Source organism: Erithacus rubecula (genome assembly GCF_903797595.1).
Source record: "Erithacus rubecula genome assembly, chromosome: W".
NCBI lineage: Eukaryota > Metazoa > Chordata > Aves > Passeriformes > Muscicapidae > Erithacus > Erithacus rubecula.
The window spans coordinates 1,191,471-1,211,449 of NC_136690.1; the positions used below are offsets into that span (position 1 = coordinate 1,191,471).

At 44.9% G+C, this 19,979-nt stretch overlaps 1 protein-coding gene across 1 annotated transcript in view; it reads right to left on the minus strand.

Moving 5' to 3' along the window:
* LOC306814058 (CBP80/20-dependent translation initiation factor-like) overlaps positions 1 to 19,979 on the minus strand; it is a gene marked incomplete at both ends in the record, with an annotated part of 276,253 nt that overhangs the window by 60,030 nt on the left and 196,244 nt on the right. Inside the window, one exon of the mRNA XM_079329768.1 lies at positions 7,225 to 7,380. Coding sequence (XP_079185894.1) covers positions 7,225 to 7,380 — 156 coding nt within the window. The remainder of the gene's footprint in view (positions 1 to 7,224; positions 7,381 to 19,979) is intronic.

Consider the following 19,979-nt stretch of genomic DNA (forward strand, 5'->3'; position numbering starts at 1 on the left):
GTTCCCGAGACTGTCCAGGAGACAGACGAGTGGCGGACCAGGTGTCCGTGAAGAGTCCGCAGAGAAGGACCACTGAAAATCTCACCGGTGAGTAAAATGGGATCCTCGGGGAGCAAACCTGGGAGGACGCCCATGGAGGGCAGCACAGGTGAAACGGGAAACCCATGGAAGGTAGCACAGGTGCACCTGGGAGGGCGCCCATGGAGGGCAGCACAGGTGAAACGGGAAACCCATGGAGGGTTGGAAGGGTGAAGCCGGGAAAGGGACGCTGCAAAAAGGATCCCATAATACCTCCGGAGAGTCCCTTGGGGAGAATGCTGAGGTCTTGGGACAGATTGTATATTCACCCGGAAGTAACTATGGGAATTATGATAAAATATTGTTATTTTGTGTGACCAGAGTATAAGTTGTCAAAGGGGCTTATAAGGCCATGTTATATAGATGCCCTGGGGGGGCAACAAGTGAGGTCGAGAAGGGGTCTCGATAATCCATGCCCTGGGGGGGGCAATACGGGAAATCGAGAAGGGGTCTCGTTAATCCATGCCCTGGGGGGGGCAATACGGGAAATCGAGAAGGGATCTCGATAGTCCATGCCCTGAGGGGCAAAAAGGGGAGTCGAGAGAGGGTCTCGACAGCAGCGGATGGATGGAGAGTGTTTGTGTGTTGGAAGAGAATTGAGGAGGAGTGTGTGATAGGTATGGGTGAGGCAATGAGCGGCAGGTCTGGGCACGGAGCTGCGGGACCAGGAACACGGGCTGGGGGCTGTGGGGCTTCCGGGGCTCAGCGCGGGGCTGTGCCTGACCCCACCAGCCCCGGGCAGGGGCAGCAGTGTCCACTGGCCCCCGTGAGGCTCGGGGTGCCCCGGCCCCGTAAGGTTTGGAGTGCCCAGCCGCCTGCGATGCTGCGGGCCGTGCTCGCTGGGAGCATCGGTGGGGGAGGAGCTGTGTTTGCACTGTGACAGGACACAAACTGACTCTTGTATACCGTGTGTGATGAAGAGAGGGAGAACGAGAATAAAGGAATATATGGGAAATGCAGATTGTACGTGAAAAGATTAGGATTCTGTTTTAAGGATTTTGTGAGTTTTGCTGGAAAATACAAGTAATACAGGGAAAGCCATGGGAATTTGCTAAATGTGTGGGAGGGGTTCAAAAAGCATGAGTTTCTGATTGCTCCTCATTGTGACTGTAATTTACTGGGAAGAGATTTGATGACTAGAATGGGAAAGCAAATTAGTTTTGTGAAAAGTAACAAGAGTAAAAAAAAAAAAATAATAAGAAGTAACACAGAGTCTGTGTTACTGTCTGTAATATCTTTGTGTAAAATGTCTGGTAGGATTTATGCTGAAATGCAGCTGCAGAGATATACGAAGTTTGTTTAGGCAAACTTTGCAGAAAATATTAAGAGTTTACTCCACCTTCAGGAGTTAAGCTGTTGCATTATGTAGATGATTTGCTGTTATCAGGGGAGCAGAAAGAGGTGGTTGAGGAGAGAGTCAGCTATTTGGGACACCTTCTGACTGAGGGGTTGAAGTGTGTTAGTCCAGAAGGAGTGCAGGGGATTTTTGCCACAGACTGACAAGGGGTTGCGGAAATTTTTGGAGTTGGTGGGGGACGGCAGAGCTTGGATCGAGGATTTTTCTGTTGTGGCTAGACCTTTGTGTAACTTTTTAACCCAGAGCGGTCCTGGTGTTGTGATGTGGACACCAGAAGTGGAGCAGTGCTTTGGAAAATTGAGGGATGGATTAGTTGGTGCTCTGGTTTTGGCTCTTCTGGACGCAGAAAAGGAATTTCAACTACATGTGGGTGTTGAGCTGGGTCATGCTAAAGGAATTTTCGTGTAAGAGAATGGGGAACACAGAGGCCTGTCGCCTGTTTTTCTGAGTTGTTAACCCAGCGGCCAGAGGCTGGCTCCATTGTCTGCAGAAACTGTGACCACAGCTCTGATAGGGGCTGACAAGGGGAAGGTATGTGATTGTAAAAAGTTTAGCATCAGATTAAAGCTTTGTTAACTGAGAGAGCCTCTATGTGGATGATGAGGGCTCGATTATTACAGTATGAATCTTGTTTAATGGAACACGAGGATTTAGAATTTAAAAATGGGGAAAATTTTAATCCAGCCTCCTGTTTGAATGGCCCCGAAGAAAGGGGGAGACAGGAGGAAAGCCATTATTGTATCCAGGTGATAGATCTCCAGACTAGAGCTAGGGAAGATTTGAGAGATAATCCCTGGCCTGAGGGAGAGAATGTGTTCCTCGATGGGTCGTCAAGAGTAATAAACGGGAAGCGTTTTACAGGATACTCTATCGTGAATGGCAAACAATTAAAGGAAGGGGGGAGGTTACTGCCCACCTGGTCAGCCCAGACAGCTGAGCTGTATGCGCTGATCAGAGCCTGTGAGTTATACCAGGATAAGACAGTGAATGTTTTTACCGATTCTAAATATGCTTATGGGGTAATACATGCATTTGGGAAACTGTGGGAAGAACGAGGTTTATTAAATTCTAAGGGAAAGACGTTAGCCCATGAAAACTTAGTCTCTCGCCTATTGGAGGTAGTGAATTTACCAAAAAGGGTGGCAATAATCCACGTTAAGGGGCATCAGGCAAGGTACTCAGAGGAGGCAATAGAAAACTGATTGGCTGATGAAGAAGCTCGGAAAGCTGCATTGTTGCCAGAAATCTCTAAGATACTCCCCTTACTCCCAGTAACTGCACCGCTGCCAGAGAAACTGTCTTTCCCACCAGAAGAACTTGAGATAATTAAAAAGAGTGGGGCAGAAGAAAGAGGAAACAATTGGTTTACAAGGGATGGGATGCAGTGGATCCCAAAAGCTCTGGCCTTAGAATTGTTAAAACAACTTCATGAAGGGAGTCATTGGGGCTCTCGAGGGTTGGCAGAAGCCTTCCTAAAAATGTATGCTGCTGTGGGTCTTTTTAGCTTGACAAAACGAGCTATTGAGGGTTGTTTGACTTGTGCTAAAACCAATAACAAGGTTACAAAGAAACTTGCCAGGGGAGGGAGGCCTTGGGCTGTACGTCCCTTCCAGAGATGTCAGGTGGATTTTACTGAAATGCCCCGAGTGGCAAGGTTTAAATATCTTCTGGTAATAGTATGTCAATTAACAGGCTGGCCAGAAGCATTCCCTACTGTTTCAGCAACTACAGGATCAGTTGTTAAAGTATTTCTGAAACAAATAATTCCAAAATATGGAATTGTGGAAGCAATAGACTCAGATAGGGGAACTCATTTTACAGGAAAAATTCTTCAAGGAGTTATGGCTGCTTTAGGGATACAATGGAACCTGCACACCCCCTGGCACCCCCAAAGTTCGGGTCGGGTTGAAAGAATGAATGGAGAAATAAAGAAACACCTTCTGAAGCTGGTGATAGAAACCAAGATGCCGTGGGTACGGCTCCTGCCCCTGGCTTTGGCAAGAATAAGGGCCAGACCCAGGGAAGATATTCAATTATCTCCCTTTGAGTTAATGTTTGGAATTCCTTATCCTTGCAACTCTCAGCCTAGTGGGGGGATAGAGATAAGTGATGTGTATTTAAAACATTATGTGTCTTGGGTACTGTCTCTTGTGAAATCTCTTCGACAGGAGGCTCAGCTGGCACAGACCCTGTCTTAGGACTTGGCTGTTCACAACATCCAGCCAGGAGATTGGGTCCTAGTTAAGGAGTATAAAGAAGCACCGCTGGTGGTGAAGTGGCGTGGACCTTTCCAGGTGTTGCTGACCACAGAAACAGCCGTCAAGACAGCTGAACACAGGTGGACCCAGCACACTCGGGTCAAGGTCTCTAAGGCCCAAGAGATTTGGACATCTCAGCTGGAGGAGAAGGACGGGAAGCCATGACTGACACTCAGCTGGAGTGAACTGCAGCAGTAGCAAGTGCGTCGACATCGAGGGAAGCCTCGTGTGCCTACCCACGGACTGCCTGCTGAAATAAGTTTGTGTGGGCATCCCACCTCTCGGATCTCCAGTCACTGGGGGGCCAGCCCTTTGCTGTCACTGTTTTCCTTTATATTAAGCTGTTTCTGTGCCTTCACTCACCACAGGTGCAGAAGACAACGTGAAAGTAAAAATTAGGTTAGGGAATTACATAACCCAGTTAGAATGTTTCTCTTAGTGATCTTACCTTTATACTGTCAGTTAGGATGGGGCCAGGAATGAGAAAATAAGTTTTTAACCTTAGGAGAAGAAGTAGCAAAAACCTTTAACCTTAGCAATTGCTGGGTCTGTGGGGGGCCAGGAGGATCTAAAAACTGGCCATGGGTGGCCAGCCCAGTCGAACCTAAATGGTGGGTTAGCACCCTGAGTGAAGTCCATAATGGAACAAAATTCTGGGATGAAGAAGGAAGTCCATGGCGTCTTCATTCTTCTGAAAGAGGCACTTATTGTCTAAATAGAACAGGAAGCATATACGTGGGGAAAAAGTGTTTGTAACTGGACTTTATCTTTGGGTTTAGATTGTTGGACCCCCAAATGCCTTCCTTATGATTGTTCCAGATATCAGGGCAGATGGAATCAAACTCATGTTAAGCTCTCAAATGGTAGCTGGGTAAAGTGTTCCTACCATACTTACCAGAAAGATTTGGAAGGCTGTAAAGCAGTGGGGAGGGATAAATTTTTTGACTCCTTATTTTTAAGCTGCCGCCGAGATAATTCCACAAGTAGGACACATGTTGTTCGTGACTATCAGTGGAAGTGGCAACACGGGAATGGAACTCGAACTCTTTTTAGCAGGTTCTGGTCCCAATCTAATTAAACAGATCTGGGATATAACTGCAGCTGGAAACCTCATGTGGGAGCATGGAAGTGCAAATACTATGATTCTTATGGTGGGGCAACTATTCTTGGGGGACCACTAGGCCCAGGAAGTAAGCTGTATTTTGACCCCCCAGTAGATCATGAAAATTGGGAAGGTCCCTTTGCCAACGGGACGTGGGCTTTAAAGGGGCATTACTGGCTTTGTGGCCAATATGCCTATCGCAGGTTACCCCCAAACTGGTCAGGAATATGTTATGTGGGGTATATCAGACCTCTGTTATTTCTGTTACTACGAGGTCAGGGAAACCAGTTAGGAATCAAGGTATATGATAATCTAATCAGGGAAAAGCGGTCAATTGATGTATCTTTGGCTGGGGGGAGCAGCCAAAAGTGGGGTGATAATGAATGGCCACCTGAACGAATCATACAACACTATGGCCCAGCCACTTGGAATCCTAGTGAATTAATATCAGGTGCCAGAGAGCCCATTTATAATTTAAATCGGATAATTAGGTTACAAGCTGTCTTTGAAATAGTAAGTAACCAGACAGCTACAGCTCTTGCTCTTCTTGCTGACCAATCTACTCAGATGAGAAATGTGATATTTCAACACCGGATGGTATTAAACTACTTATTAGCAGAAGAAGGGGGCGTGTGTGGTAAATTAAATGACTCAAACTGCTGTTTGCAAATAGATGACAATGGGAAGGTGGTGAAACAAATAGCAAAAGGAATAAGAAAGTTAGCTCATGTACCTGTCCAAACATGGAAAGGATGGGAATGGGACATGTTTTCGTGGCTACCTGGTGGACTGTGGGTTAAACAACTGTTTTTTTTCCTCTTATGTGCTGTAGCAACTCTAATCTTTTTACCATGCATGATCCCTTGCTTAATACAACTTATTCAACATGTGATCAAGGGGATGCAGGTTATAGCCATGCCTACTGACCCAGAGATGGCTGCAAAAGGACAGAAATTGATGTCATTGCAAATAATTGCAAAACCAAAAAGGATACAAGAACAAGAAATTAAGACAATGATAGTTAAAGTTTGTAAAGACAATTACTAAAAATAAAAGAGGAGGGATTGAGAGGAATGTTACATTTGTCTTTACAAACAAACTGTAGATCTGTTGGTAGGTAAAGTTAGCACCTATAGATAAAAGAAACAATGGGAGGGATTACACTGATTGATGAATGGAAAAAGATATTTGCCTTTACAAACAAACTCTAGGTGTGCTGGTAAATAAAATTGGGTAACAGAAGATGAAAGAAGCAACGGGGAGGGGGAAAACTGAATTCTACAAGAATTAAAAATTAAAATGGAGGGTTATACATTAGAGGGGAATGTCAGGTGTCAGGCGTTCCAGGAAGTCTGTGGCTATCAAGTACCTCAGCCAATGGGGAAAGAGAGAGGGAAAAGCGGCCGGGAAGTTAGGATAAAAAGGGAGGCTGCGTCCTCCAACAATGTGAGAGATCCCAGGGGAATGCCCCATGGCCTCTCCCTTTATTCGAATAAAGCAAAAAGGACTCCTCTGTCTCCTTTTTGGACATAAACCTCTGGTGTTTGTGGGTTAATTTCCCTTACATCTTCCACTAGACCAGGTTGATCCAAGCCCCAGCTAACCTGGCATTGAACACTCCCAGGGATCGGAGTAGGAAGGGTGTGTGTGGGGGGGGTGGTAGCAGGGCGTGTCCTTCCCCTCTCTACCACAGATAGTTGGTACATAAAGAGATAACCTAGGGACTGAAAGGCCCAGCCAGGGGTCATCTCTAGCACCAAAAGGGCTCAGGCCTCAGCTAAGAATCAGCATTTTAGTCTGGAGAGCAGATGTGGGAAGAGATAAAATAAATATTCTTGACTGACACTGTTTTACAAACTATAAAAGACACACGAGTTATCACAGAGGTAGAAGCCTTCTAAACATACACCCTGACAAGTGTTCAAGACTCCTCCCTGGAGTTTGCATGCAGATTCTGTGGTTACTTTCCTGGGAATTGAGGGAAAGGATCTCTATGTATGCTCCACCAACAACTGGAAGGCAACATACACTGAATCCTATGTTATATTATTTCTTCTATAGCTGTAAAATTAATAGGTACCTTTAAACTCGTGCTGTATATATCTACTAGTAGTCTCTTTTTGTCCTTATTCCTGTGTAGTATAAGTCTTATATCTATTATGTCTATTAAATAAATAATTAATTCTATAATAGACTGGATCAGCCATTAATAAAGAACTTACGAACAAGAGTGAGTTTTAGGGTGGTGGCTGCCTCAATAAAGACAGTGCCTGCTGCCAGAGGCCTGGGCAAAAGTCAGAGACTTATCTAAACTTCCACATTCTCTGAGCAATCTGTCCCAGTGTCATATATGAATCATGAGCACCTCAGCACTGCAACGCAACAGCTTGGCTCACCAGTGGAGAAGAACAAACTCTGAAGGCATTTACCTCCCTGAGACAGGTATAAATGGGGCAGACAAGGACTTGAAAGGGCTCTCCAGTGCTGCTCCTCATGGTACCAAAGACTTCGCAGAGAAAGGTGATGAACCCCAGCCAGCGTTCCACATCCCACTGCTGCAACTCCTCCCGCATGGTGAAGTCCTTCTGCAAGAGAGACAGAGACAACAGGCTACATCAGCAAAACTGCATCACCATGGGAGAGGCAATGGCTGTCTGGAGAGAGAGATAAGAAGAAATTTAAATGGGTAGGGGGAGGGGGAAGGAAGACTCACTCTTTAGACTCTTTAGTAACAGCAGGGAGATTACTCAATGCATGTGGAGCGGCTGGAATTTCAACCCAGCAAAGCCACCAGAAAGCAAGTACTGGTAGAAATATTACCAACCTCTTTAATATGTCATGGCTTGTGCTAGATGCAGTGTCCCCCATGGCCTGCCATCCTCCCTGGACAGACATGGGGACTCTTTTCCATATGCACAACCAAGATCAAATAAAAGCAGGAACAAAGAGGTTAAATGAAATGCAGAGGAAAGACAATGAATGCTGGTGGCCATGCTGGTGGTCCAGGTAGACCTGCTCAGCCTGTTCATTCCAGTATCTTCAGCACATCCAGTGTCTGGACAGAAGCATCCTAATGGCCTGCCTACCCCCTGGGGTCTCACAAAATTATGGTAGTATTGGGTCCCTGACAGACCAGATGATCAGGGCAGCCTAGGCTTGTCATTGAAAGGTCACCCTGCTCCTGAGCTGATGGTTGCCATGACAAAGGATGGCAAGTGATGTAATTTATGGAGCTGGGGAGTCCTCCATCTGGGGAGATGTTTTGGGTTGACACCTGCTGGATGCCAGGCACCCACATAAGCCACTCACTCACTCACTCACTCACTCACTCACTCACTCACTCACTCACTCACTCACTCCCCTCTAAACCTTCTGCAGCTGGACAGAGGAGAGAAAATTTAACAAAAGGTTCATGAGTTAAGGACCTGGAGAGACGGCTCACTAAATACTATCAAGAGCAAAACAGGCTCAAATTAGAGATATAAGGTGAATTTATTACTAAACAAAATCAGAGCAGGATAATGAGAAGTAAAACAAGACCTTAAAAAAACACCTTCTCCCCACTCCTCCCTCCTTCCCAGCTCTACCTCCTACCCAAGTGATGCAAGAAGACAGGTAATGGGGATTTTGGTCAGTTCATCACGTATTTATTTCTCTTGCTGCTCAGGGAGAGGAGTCCTTCCTCTACTGCAGCATGGCGTCCCTCCAACAGGAGACAGTTCTCTGCTAAGTTCTCCAATGTGGCTCCATCTCACAAGCAGAAATTCTGAGAATTGCTGCAGCATGAGTCCATCCCACAGGCAACTGTACCACTCAAACTGCTACAGCGTGGGTCACTCTTCCATGGGGTGCAGTCTTTCAGGGACAGGCTGCTTCAGCATGGGAGCAGGGCCCCTTACTCCATGGGTCTCCCACAGGATCATAGCCTCCTCTAGGTATCCACCTGCTCTGCCATGGGCTCCTCCACAGGCTGCAGGTGGATCTCTGCACTCCCATGGACCTCCATGGGCTGCAGGGTTACAGGTGCTTCACCATGGTCTTCACCACAGGTTGCAGAAGAATCTCAGCTCTGGTGCCTGGAGTACCTCCTCCCCCTCCTTTTTCACTGACCTTGGTGTTTGCATGTTGTTCTCCTCACATGTTCTCACTCCGCTCTTCTCTAGTCATAATTAAAACTGCCACACATCCTTTGTTATGATTTCTTCTTAAGTATGTTATCACAGATGTATTGCCACCATTTCTAGATGTCTCAGCCTTGGCTAGTCCATCTTTAGTCACCAGGAATTGGCTCTTCTGGACATGGTAGAAGTTTCTAGCAGCTTCTCACAGAAGCCACCTTCATGCCCCTCCCCCTCCCTACCAAAAACCAGGCCATGAAACCCAGCACAAGAGAAAAAAGAGGTTTTCCCAGAGGCAGGATATGTAAAGGGATGTGTGTGTTTGGAGTGTGTGGCAAAAAGAAAAACAAATAAAAATCTTTTTAGAGGATGGCACAAGAGAATGAATTGCACTCAGAGACGAGGATTTCCCTGTGCTCTCTGCAATGCTACAGAACATCTTGAATGTTGTCCCATGTGATTTTGTTTGTCTATCTCCATGGTGACCATTCCTTGGTATTAAAAATAAGTAGACACTAAATAGTGGAAAATTAAAGAAAACAACAAGTTCGTTATCAACACTATATGTTCCCAGTGCTGGTTGCACAACATTTGAAATTCAGCAATTAAATAAGTTATCCTTTATCTTTTTCATCTCTGTTTATTCCTACTGCCTGAGACAAAGGGCTTTCCTGCTGTGAATGCTCTGACCTGCTGCTATATTCTGCAAAGCCAGGGAGATATAAAGCCACCACACCAAAGTTTGCCCTCATGGCTTGTGAAACACTAATCTTAGAAAATTAGGATTTTAGTTACCTTGCTGAAAATAATTAAAAGTTAGAAGTTAGAAGGGAGTAGTTATCTGAAACTTAAATAATTGATTGTCTGTCATTTTATATTTGCTCAGCTGCGCTTACAATAGGAAAAGACGAAACTAGTGAGCAGAGCCAAAGAAACATAGACAATGCAACCAGAAACTCATTATTTGGAAAATTGAACTATCCCCAGAAATCATTTGTATTGTCATTGATAGAAAAGGTCAAGAGTTTAGGGTGAGAAAGATTCGCCTTACTTCCTCCTTTTAAGACCTCTCCCCACAAAAACGACCCCAGACTTAATTTAAGAAGTCAATCACGCATGCTTAATAGTTATTCAAGCTAATTACCATAGGAAGCAGGGGATGGGAGAGGCTGTTATTATGAATATGTATTTGTTTGAATCCTTTGCCAATAAATAGACTTTGTGATCACCTGTGACTTTGCAGTGCGTATTAGAGGATTACCTCACGCTGCTGCCCAGCGCTGAATAAACATACACTTTCTAACTTTAAATTGTTAGAGAGTCTTTTGTCCGTCACAGGTGAGTATCGGTATTAGACCAATACTCATATTTTGGTTAATCACTTGAACAACACATATTTCTTTTGAAATAAAGGTAAGTAAAGCAGCTGCTAAAGAAGAAGAGGCAATATTTTTTACATGACACAGCTGTATGCATAGAAGATCCAAGACAGGAGCTATTTATATGTTTCATTACAAAAGGAAAAAAAATTGCATCTGCAGGAAAAAGATTTCTAAAATAACTGAGGCACTTATTAACCAAACAGTGATGACTAATTCATCACCATGCCCATTTCTATAAGGCAATTGTCCAACTGTCTGTGACTGAAGTCAACCTGCAGCCAAATCTTGTTGGGTTTTTTTAGACTCTCTGGGGAAGTTTGCAGAGTTCATCCTTTTATTATTCCATGGAGAAGAGGGTTATTTGCCAGCTCAGGTTATCACCCCAGGGTTGCCAAATTATTCATTCTGGAGTTTTCACTTAAATTTTAATTTTAAAAAATGCCAGAGAAATTATGTCCTGACTACTGAGAAATTAAAAAAGCAAGTGATAGCATCCCATGTCCCTCTTCTGCCTCGTCCACCCATAAGGTGAACAATAAACACCCTTTTTGAACCCTAGAGATATCCTTTGTTGCCCTGAGATGTCTTCATCCCCTGCCACTGAGCTGTCTTCCACATCTGTCTTGGGGATATGTTATGATACTGTATCCCCGATCATCTGCTTTATGCCCAGACATGAGTCCTATACCTTTAAGTTAGGTCTGGGATGGGGGAGGGGGGAAGTCGGTGGAATTCTTTAGGTGGCCTGTGTTCAAAACACAGGTAACTCTCTAGGTTTTTTTTTTTCCTGGCTCTTGGATCTTTTCTCAAGAGAGAGACAGAGAGTTAAAATTCTTTACTTTTAGCTAGCTTTTTGTTTGTTAGCTGAGGCAAGAAGTTTCCCAGGACTACAGCTTCTTCTTCTGGAACTGTTCAACTTTACTCCAGTCCAACACATCAGAACATCGCTGGGGGCCCCCCCCCACACCACAGCCTGGAGGCCAGCTCCGGATCCCAGAAGAAGCCAAGCCACATCTACAGAAAAGACTGAATCTCCCAACTCTTCTCCACAATGAAAATGTTTATTATCTAAAAATATTAATTCATTTTCATGCCTTTCAGCACCCTGCTTGTTAAATAAGCAGTTTTTTCTCTTTCCTCTGAGCCTTCTTTGGAGAGAGGGGCTGCCAAAACCTTCCTTCTATTAGAGGACACGTCCATTTCAGGAGGTTTCCTCATAATTTGTCCAAAAGGGGACAATATCTCACATGGCTCTGGTCCCCAAGCCATCCTGCCCCTTCCAGGTTGGATGTGCTCCAGCAGCTCTCCTGTCCTGCCTGAGAAGGTCCACAATGATGCACACAGGGAACAGTGTAGTATTTCAGGATCCTTGGGGCATGCTAGGAAATTCCTAGCATCTTGGGATAACCACATGGGCTCTGTGGTCCCAGATTACTGGGAAAGAATAAAAACCACCAGAAGAAACTCCCTCTTTCAGCTAAAGCACATCACCCTCTCCACAGCCTTGCAAGAGAGAAAATTGGCTCTTCAACATTTTAAGAAAATATTTTCTGTAAAAAACCCCATCAAACCAACCAACCAAACAAAAAATTTCAATAAAATAATCCTCAAACCAAACTCATCAGGCCTGGGATGGGAGCTGAGCAGGAAGGAATGTCACCACTTGGTATCCTCTTTTTTCATCCTATGGCACCCAGTGGGTGATGCCACCAAGCAGACACCAATGAACACTGCCTGCAACTTTGCATCTGAAGAAGACCCTTGCAAAAGAAAAGGAACTGGGGTCTTTTTGTTTCTGCTTGTGCAGACTTTGATGGACCCCCATGAAGGACGGGAGCAGGGGATGGAACATGAGATGGATTCGAAGGTCACCATGAACATTTTCATCCAGGTTGGGCCAAATTTTGCAAAAGGAGATTGCATATTCTCTTCAAAAGGGGAGTGTGATATCACTTCCTTTGACAAAGTAGGAAAAGCACCTTTTCAGAGGTAGGGATTACATTTTTTGGACCATGCCTGCCTAGAGGCAAGAGTTGGGCTTGTCAGGAGATGTGATTCTGTGAACCTTTATGGTAGCTGGACTTGCAGTGCTATGGTTCTCCTGAAGCATCCTGAGATACCAACCTGCTTCAGCCCCACAGGGCAGTGTTATACCAGTGTCACGGTGCACATGAGGAAGGTGGTCCAGGGAGCTTTGTCCTTAAATTTGGCCTTTAGACAGTAGGTTTGACCAGTACCACAGCACACACAGACAGGCAAGCCAACCTGAATGTCACCCATGCAGAGGTGTCCCACCTCTCTTGGGTGTCCATGTTTGAGGAAACCACTGCTGTCATCTAGGTATTTGATCAATGGAGTTATGGGTGCAATTCATCTGGCTGCATGTTTGCCATGGTCCCAGCAGGGCCTGCAACCCCTCATGTTGGACTTTGAGAACATGAAAAGCAACTCAATTGCTTCTCCAAAGGATGTGCAATAAAAACGGAGGAGCCAGACCAACAGTGTGGGAGAGGTGAAGAGCTGGTCAACAGCAAAGAGCAGCTCAGCAGAGAACCAAACCCTGTGCTTGGGGCACATCCAAAGGAGCCATGCCCTGATCCACAGACCTCTGCATCACTGATGAGAAGCCTTGAGGAGGCTGAAGAGCACTGAAACCAGATGGCTGAGTCACTGCTCTGCCCTGTGAACTTTATTTGCTCTGGAAATGTCTCATGGAGTTATATAAAAGAACCCTGTGGATTGGTTTGCTCCATGCTTATGTAGTGATGTCAGGGCAGAAGGTAATTTATCTTTCATCAGTTTGGCTGTATTTGTAAACATGAATTGTATTACTAATTTGGGGGTGGTCTGGTCTATAGATAATCTGGACATGTTTACTGGATGACCTTCCTTCAGTGCCTATAGTTGAAAATAAAATGTGTTTAAAACAGGTAGAAGGGTTGACCTCCCTTCTCTGCCTGGTTTGAGAGAAGAGTTCATCGGAAAACCATATGGCAAGTGGGGGGATGCCAAGGGGACCTCTAAAGAGGTTTCATACAGGAAAATTTTGGGGCATAGACCTGAAGGCTAAGCATGTTCATCAAGTTGGGCCTCATCACAGGTGATGGGGAGGTCGGAGTGGCCCATGTTCATGCATGATAGAGATCATCATGTGATTCTTTGACATCTCCCATTGGACTCTTTCTAAGCTTGACTGAAGCTTCTGCCAGCAATGGAAATAGAAAATGCCTTTATCTTGGAGGACTTCATTCTTGCACCCAAGTGAAAGCCCACTCCTCATCTCAGTAGCGATGCAGCTCATGCAATGTTATACTTTCCTGGCCTGGACATGAGACCTCTTCAAGACAAGGACCAAGCTAGAAGAGCCAAGAAGTCTAGCCATTTCACAGGAGAGGAGGATAATCCATCCTCTACCATTTTTTGTGGGCAGCAAAGTCAAGCAGGACAATCAAACAATCAAACCCTCCTAGAAAGGGTTACATAAATGACATTTTGAACACTTAACATCACTGCATTATTCCCTGTTTGTAATTTAAATGCTACTTGCATTTAGGTCCTGGCTTGGAGGAGGCTCTGGAGCATAGCTTTGCTTTCTGGGGAGTATAACTCAGTGAGATGAGTAGTTTATAGCACCGGAATTTGGAAGAAGCTCAGCCTGTGCTGAGGAAATCTGTGTGTCAGAGACTGAGATGATTTGTGCCTTAAGCATTGTTAGGAAGGGGGTTTGCCCATTGTCTTGGGTTACCATATAAGAAGTAACCAAAAATATGTATTCTATCACCATTTGTTAAAACCAGATGGGGCAGTGTTCTTTATCTCTTCCATGACCCATCCCTCATAACTCCCTCCAAGAGGGTATCTTCTGTTAATGGGCCATCAAACCTCACTGCATGACACATAAAATTACATTATCCCATTGTGAGATGCCCCACCCATAGGGAGGAACCAAGCATTCCTACCTGAATATATTCTGAGGTTTGGAACACCAGAGCAGCCTTATCCACTGAATTCTCAGAGGAAAATAATTCCATAACCACCACTGGACCTTCAGAGGAAGATCAAATCCTTCTACAGGATCACTGCTTCAACAGAACCACATCTATCACTTCAAGAGGACTGCAGCCACTATTTAATCAGACTGCTAACAACACCCTGACCAACAGGGTGTCAGGTTGTATTCTGACTCTGTCAGTGTTTCTGTATTATTGCATTTATTTTAATTTTACGATTAAATTATATTTCTGACTTGGGATCTCCCACTGGCTTACTTTCAAACTAGTACACCCATTATAGCAAAAACTGTATAAAGAAGCTACAACCACAGAATCTCACCGCTCCTTGAAGATGCCTGACTGGAACTTTGGACTGTGAGTCAAGCCACCTAGATAAGATAAAGGGGACACTATGGTTCAATCATCTCAGGTCTAGGGAGAAGCAAACAAGGTTGAGGGAAAGGAATGCATCCACAAAAAAGACAAATGCAGCAGAAAATCATCCCTGGCTAGATTTGGGGTGGGGGAGACCACAGCCCACAGAGGCCAGGTTTTCACAGACTCCCCCACAACCAAGGGGGGAAGGAAGAAGTTTTGTGTGTGTGGTGTAACCTCCGGTCAGAGGCACTGAACACCCATCCACCCTTACACAAACCGACCCAATGGTGAAACCCCCAACCCCAGAAAGGCCACATCCATGGGACATTCATGTGAGAAGCAGCTAAGGGAGTGTCATAATCCATCAAAGACCCCCCAGAGTGCTCCCCAGAGGTCTTGCACCACAGGACTGCATGTAATGCAAAATGATGCAGGAGATCCAGAGTCTGCTGCAAAAGACTGCCTCCCCCCGGGGAGGTACCTGGGCATTCCCACCTAGCCTAAATACATATTAATCCAGCAGATTCTATTATTTTTGAGGGACTCTCACCACCAAGACCAGCTGGAGAGGATCAACAGAACATTGTTGGGATCCACAGTGTGGTGATATTTTCTTTAATCTGTCTCTATTGCTCACTTTCTGTCCCCCCACCTCTTTTCCATTTCTTTCTCTTCCTTTCTCTCTCTCTCTCCCTCTCTCTCATATTTACTATTAAATAAAACCCATATTTATTACTTTGGTATATGGTCTTGTTTGCACCTTAATTCAAGCAGAGGCATTTCTAATAAGTTTAAAAACCAGAGCGTAATACTGTGACAGCACCAGGGAGTGATCAAATATCTCTGTCCATGGATGCCTGGGGTCTCACCAAGAGCCTCTGAATCAGAGCTACTCCCCACAGCTTCATCAAGAGCATCTCATTCTACATGGACACCACTACGGAAGCTCCTTTGCTATACTAATGTACTGGGGATGGCAGGACATGAGGTGGGGCCATCACCTCTTCCATGGGCTCTGCTCTTCCTCTAGTCACCCATAGCAACACTTCTGGCCTCTCTGCCTGCACCCTACTGGCAGGCCCTGAGAACTGAAGCATACTGAGATCCCACCACACCATTCTTGTTCATGCTACTGCTACCAAAGGGACAATAGGACAAAGCAGAGTAAGATGATGATAGACAATCTGCGTTGAGCCAACAGCTTCAACACAAGACTGGGAAACCACAGCACAGAAGACAGATTTATTTCCAGTCCTGTGTTGGGTTCTATCACCTCTGTACTGTGGTTTCCCAGCTGGCAAATGGGAACAATTTACTCATCTTCCTATGCAAAGTGCTTTGGAGTTGCCACTGATAAATGCAAATCACAATTATTTGCTCCAAGAAATGAGCTATTTACATTTAATGCATAAAAAAGCTTTTAAATTACAGATTATACCTTGTGCCAAGACTCGCAAAGGTCCTGGTTTCACCCAGCCATGAGGCATTTCACTCTCACAGAATTCCATCACACAGTTTCCTCCAAGCTGGATATGAAGCAGATGAACATTCACCGTCTTCTTTTCAGGGTGTTTTGGCCACTTTGGGAAGAGCAGTAAATCATACTGGTGGCCTTCAGCTGGACTTGAGTCCGTGATGGCCACAGCTCTCTGAACATTTCTAATCACAGACGTCTCCAAAATGCATTGTGTGGTGAAGGTCCAGGCTACCAGGACTGTAACCATCACTCTGTGAGCACCTATCACCCATCGGCTGACCACTAGCTGATATATAATTTGCATTAAATACCACTGACCAGTTTTTCAAGAACAACTCACCAAAGATCCCGCAGCCATCAGACAGACACAAATAGTGCTTATTCCGCTCAAAAGAATTTGGGCAGAAAGGGGAAACCAAGATCAGAAAACTCACAGTTCTCCTAAAGGAGATGCTGAGCAAACTCCCAGGATTAGGAACATACATGAATTTGAAATTCCTCCAGCTTGGGAAACTGAGGCAGCTGATAATCAGAGCCAACAGGATCTGTGAGTTCTTCCCATGTCTCCAAACACCCTGAGGTAACCAAGGGATTGGTCACTTGAACCTCCTGCCCCCTGGTCTCACCATGACCTGTCTGTCTCCAGATCCAGGATCAGCAGCAATTACCCACCCAACATGAGCCTCTCACATCTTGAACTAGCAATGTCTCTGAGGTCCTCAGGATCTGTGGAGGTGAAAATAATTAATTATCAATTTATCTGAGGTCTAAAGCACACAGGTGGGAACATAATGTTCTTTAATGTACAAGTGACCGAGCACTGGAACAGATTGACCAGAGAGGTTGGGAAGTCTTCCTCACTGGAGATATTCAAGAACCCTCTGGATGCAATCCTGTGCAATGTGCTCTAGGACAACCCTGTTTGAGCAGGGAGGTTGGACCAGGTGATCCACTGTGGTCCCTTCCAACTTTATCCACTCTGTGATTCTGTGATAATGATCAATGTGCAAATAGAAAAGCACAGCTGTTAACTGTCACATTGCAGCTAGCCTAAAGCTGCTGCCCAAACTCAACCAGCCTAAAAGCAAACAAGTCCCTGAGTGAGCAATGATAGGATAGATTTGAACATATACAAAGGATCCCAGACAATCCATTGAAACCTAAGTGCAGATGTACCATTGGCCAGGGAAATAGCTGTCTTAAGACAGCAACCCATCACACGTGTATACCTGGGAAATTCAAACTCTCTATCTAAGGAGGGTCCAGAAGAATAAAGGGGGCTTTTGTCACATGGATCACAGAAGGACGTGTCATTTGTCTGCAGCAACTTCCCCAGTCAATGCTATAGTTAACCTTAGCAGTTGCTAAAGATCTTGGAGCGTTGTCTTGGTGGAAGCTCTGTGTTGACCAAGGAGGGGAAGTTGCATGGTCTGCATACCACCACCATTTTGTCCTGGATGTTCTCCAGCACCTCCTCCAGCAGTACCCAGGTGATAGAGTTGTCTTCCTCATTACTTAATTTTATTGCCATCCTTCCTATCTTGCACCTTTCTGGATTTCCAAACACTTGCCAGGAATGTCAGCTCAGCTGGATAACAGCAGTTTATCACCACTTAGAAGCCTTGTTATCCCATGAACCCAGACACAATCACACAACAAAATGTCATTGTCTGCCCTAGTCAGACCTTACAGTGAGCAGAGGAACACAAACAGACCATAGGACACACAGACATATGGAACTAATGATCCCTTTGAGACCCAGAAGTCAACCTCTCAGTCCTGTGGAGAAGGATTTGTGGGGAGATAAGGGACCATGAAGAAATACAAATCAGTTTTCTTGCTGGGTTGTCTCCAGAGCATCATTCAACCTGACCCTGCAGACACCCCATGGCTATAATGCCTGGATGAGGCAGCTCTTGCTCAGCAGACTTGCTCCTCTGGAGCATGTCAGAAGATCCTTGTTATATTTAAGTCCCGGTGCTGCAGGAACCCTGAGGCAATGATGTGTCCTTTGTCTTTGTAAGCATGTGTGGGAGAACTTCAGGCTACACTTGGATGTTGGGAGACACCATGAGTGCTCTCCTGGGCAGCCATCCCGAGATAGGGCAAAGCATCCATGTCCCCAAGAGCATTCAGTCCCCAGGTCAGCAATCCCTTCCTTGTTACATGGAGGTGGTAGGAAGAGAGGGCATAAGCACAGCAGACCCCTGCTCATCCCAGCTTCTACAGCAGTGCTGGTACCCCCACTCCATGGTAAAATATATTAATATAAATCTCCCAGCCCATGGACAGCATTTCTCAAAGCATGAGCTCAGTGTAAAACCATGATGGTTTGAAGAAATCCTTCAAACAAGTGTAGAAGAACTGTTTTATATGGGTGGGGATGGTTTGAGTGGCAGTTTTCAAGCCCTTCCCCTCATTAGGGCAAGGTCTGAGCCCCAACACCATACACATATCTGCTTAGAGGCTACTTCTGTCCCTGAAAAAATGCCCAACATCAACTTGGGGTATGACTGGGACTCCATCAGAGAATGATGGATGGATCCCGCTTGCAAATACTGCTGCTGGAGATACGCAGCCTAGCAGCCTGGGGGGATGCACTGAGGGCCCAGATGGATTTTGCCAGCAGGATGCATTCATATTTTAAGCTCTTCACATGAAGCATGTTCTATTTATAAGGCAAATGTGCAGAGGAACCAATGGAGATAGGCCAAGTTTGGAAAGAGGGATATAAGAGAAGGAAAAGTGGCTGTGGATGCAGGTGCTGCTTTATCCAGGCATCATAGCTGGAGAAATTCCACTTGCATTTGAAATGAAGCTGCCCCATTGTAACACCAGCTTGCCTGTGGATGAATGAAACCAGAATGGGATAAAAAGCAGGAAGCTAATCCGATTTGCTAGGAGGAGCTTTTCTGCACAGGAGTGCCTGGTTCATATCAAAGAAAAGAAAAGAAAGAAAGAAAGAAAGAAAGAAAGAAAGAAAGAAAGAAAGAAAGAAAGAAAGAAAGAAAGAAAGAAAGAAAGAAAGAAAGAAAGAAAGAAAGAAAGAAAGAAAGAAAGAAAGAAAGAAAGAAAGAAAGAAAGAAAGAAAGAAAGAAAGAAAGAAAGAAAGAAAGAAAGAAAGAAAGAAAGAAAGAAAGAAAGAAAGAAAGAAAGAGAAAGAAAGAGCTAGATTGCAATACAGGATGTGGCCAGAAATGTGTATTCCATCGCCATTTGTTGAAGCCAGATGGGGCAGTGACCCTTATCTCCATAGCACATATTATCTGCTTTTCCACAACCCATCCTCCCTCCAGGAAGATATAATCTGCTAATGGGCCATTAAGTCCCACTGTATGACTGATAAAATTACATCATTCCATTGGGAGATGCTACAGTCAGGGGGAGGAGCCAAGCCTTTCCTACCTAGATAAAAACTGAGATTTTGAACACCAAAGCAGCCTTCTTTCCACTGGATTCCAGAGGAAAACTGGACCTTTCCACATCATCACTGGACCTTTGGTGAAAAACTGCACTCTTCTACAGGACCACTGCTTCAACTGAACCACATCTGTCACTCCAGGAGGACTGCAGCCACCATTTACTTAGACCACCACCCTAATTGATGGGTTGTCAGGTTGTATTCTGACTCTGCCAGTGTCTTGGGTTTGTTCTTTGTAATACTGTATTTCTATTTTAATTTTCCTAGTAAAGAACTGTTATTCCTAATTCCCATATCTTTGTCTGAGAGCCCCTTAATTTCAAAATTATAATAATTTGGAGTGAGGGGGTTTGCATTCTCCATTTCAAAGAGAAGCTTCTGCCTTTATTGGCAGATAACTGTCCTTCAAACCAGGA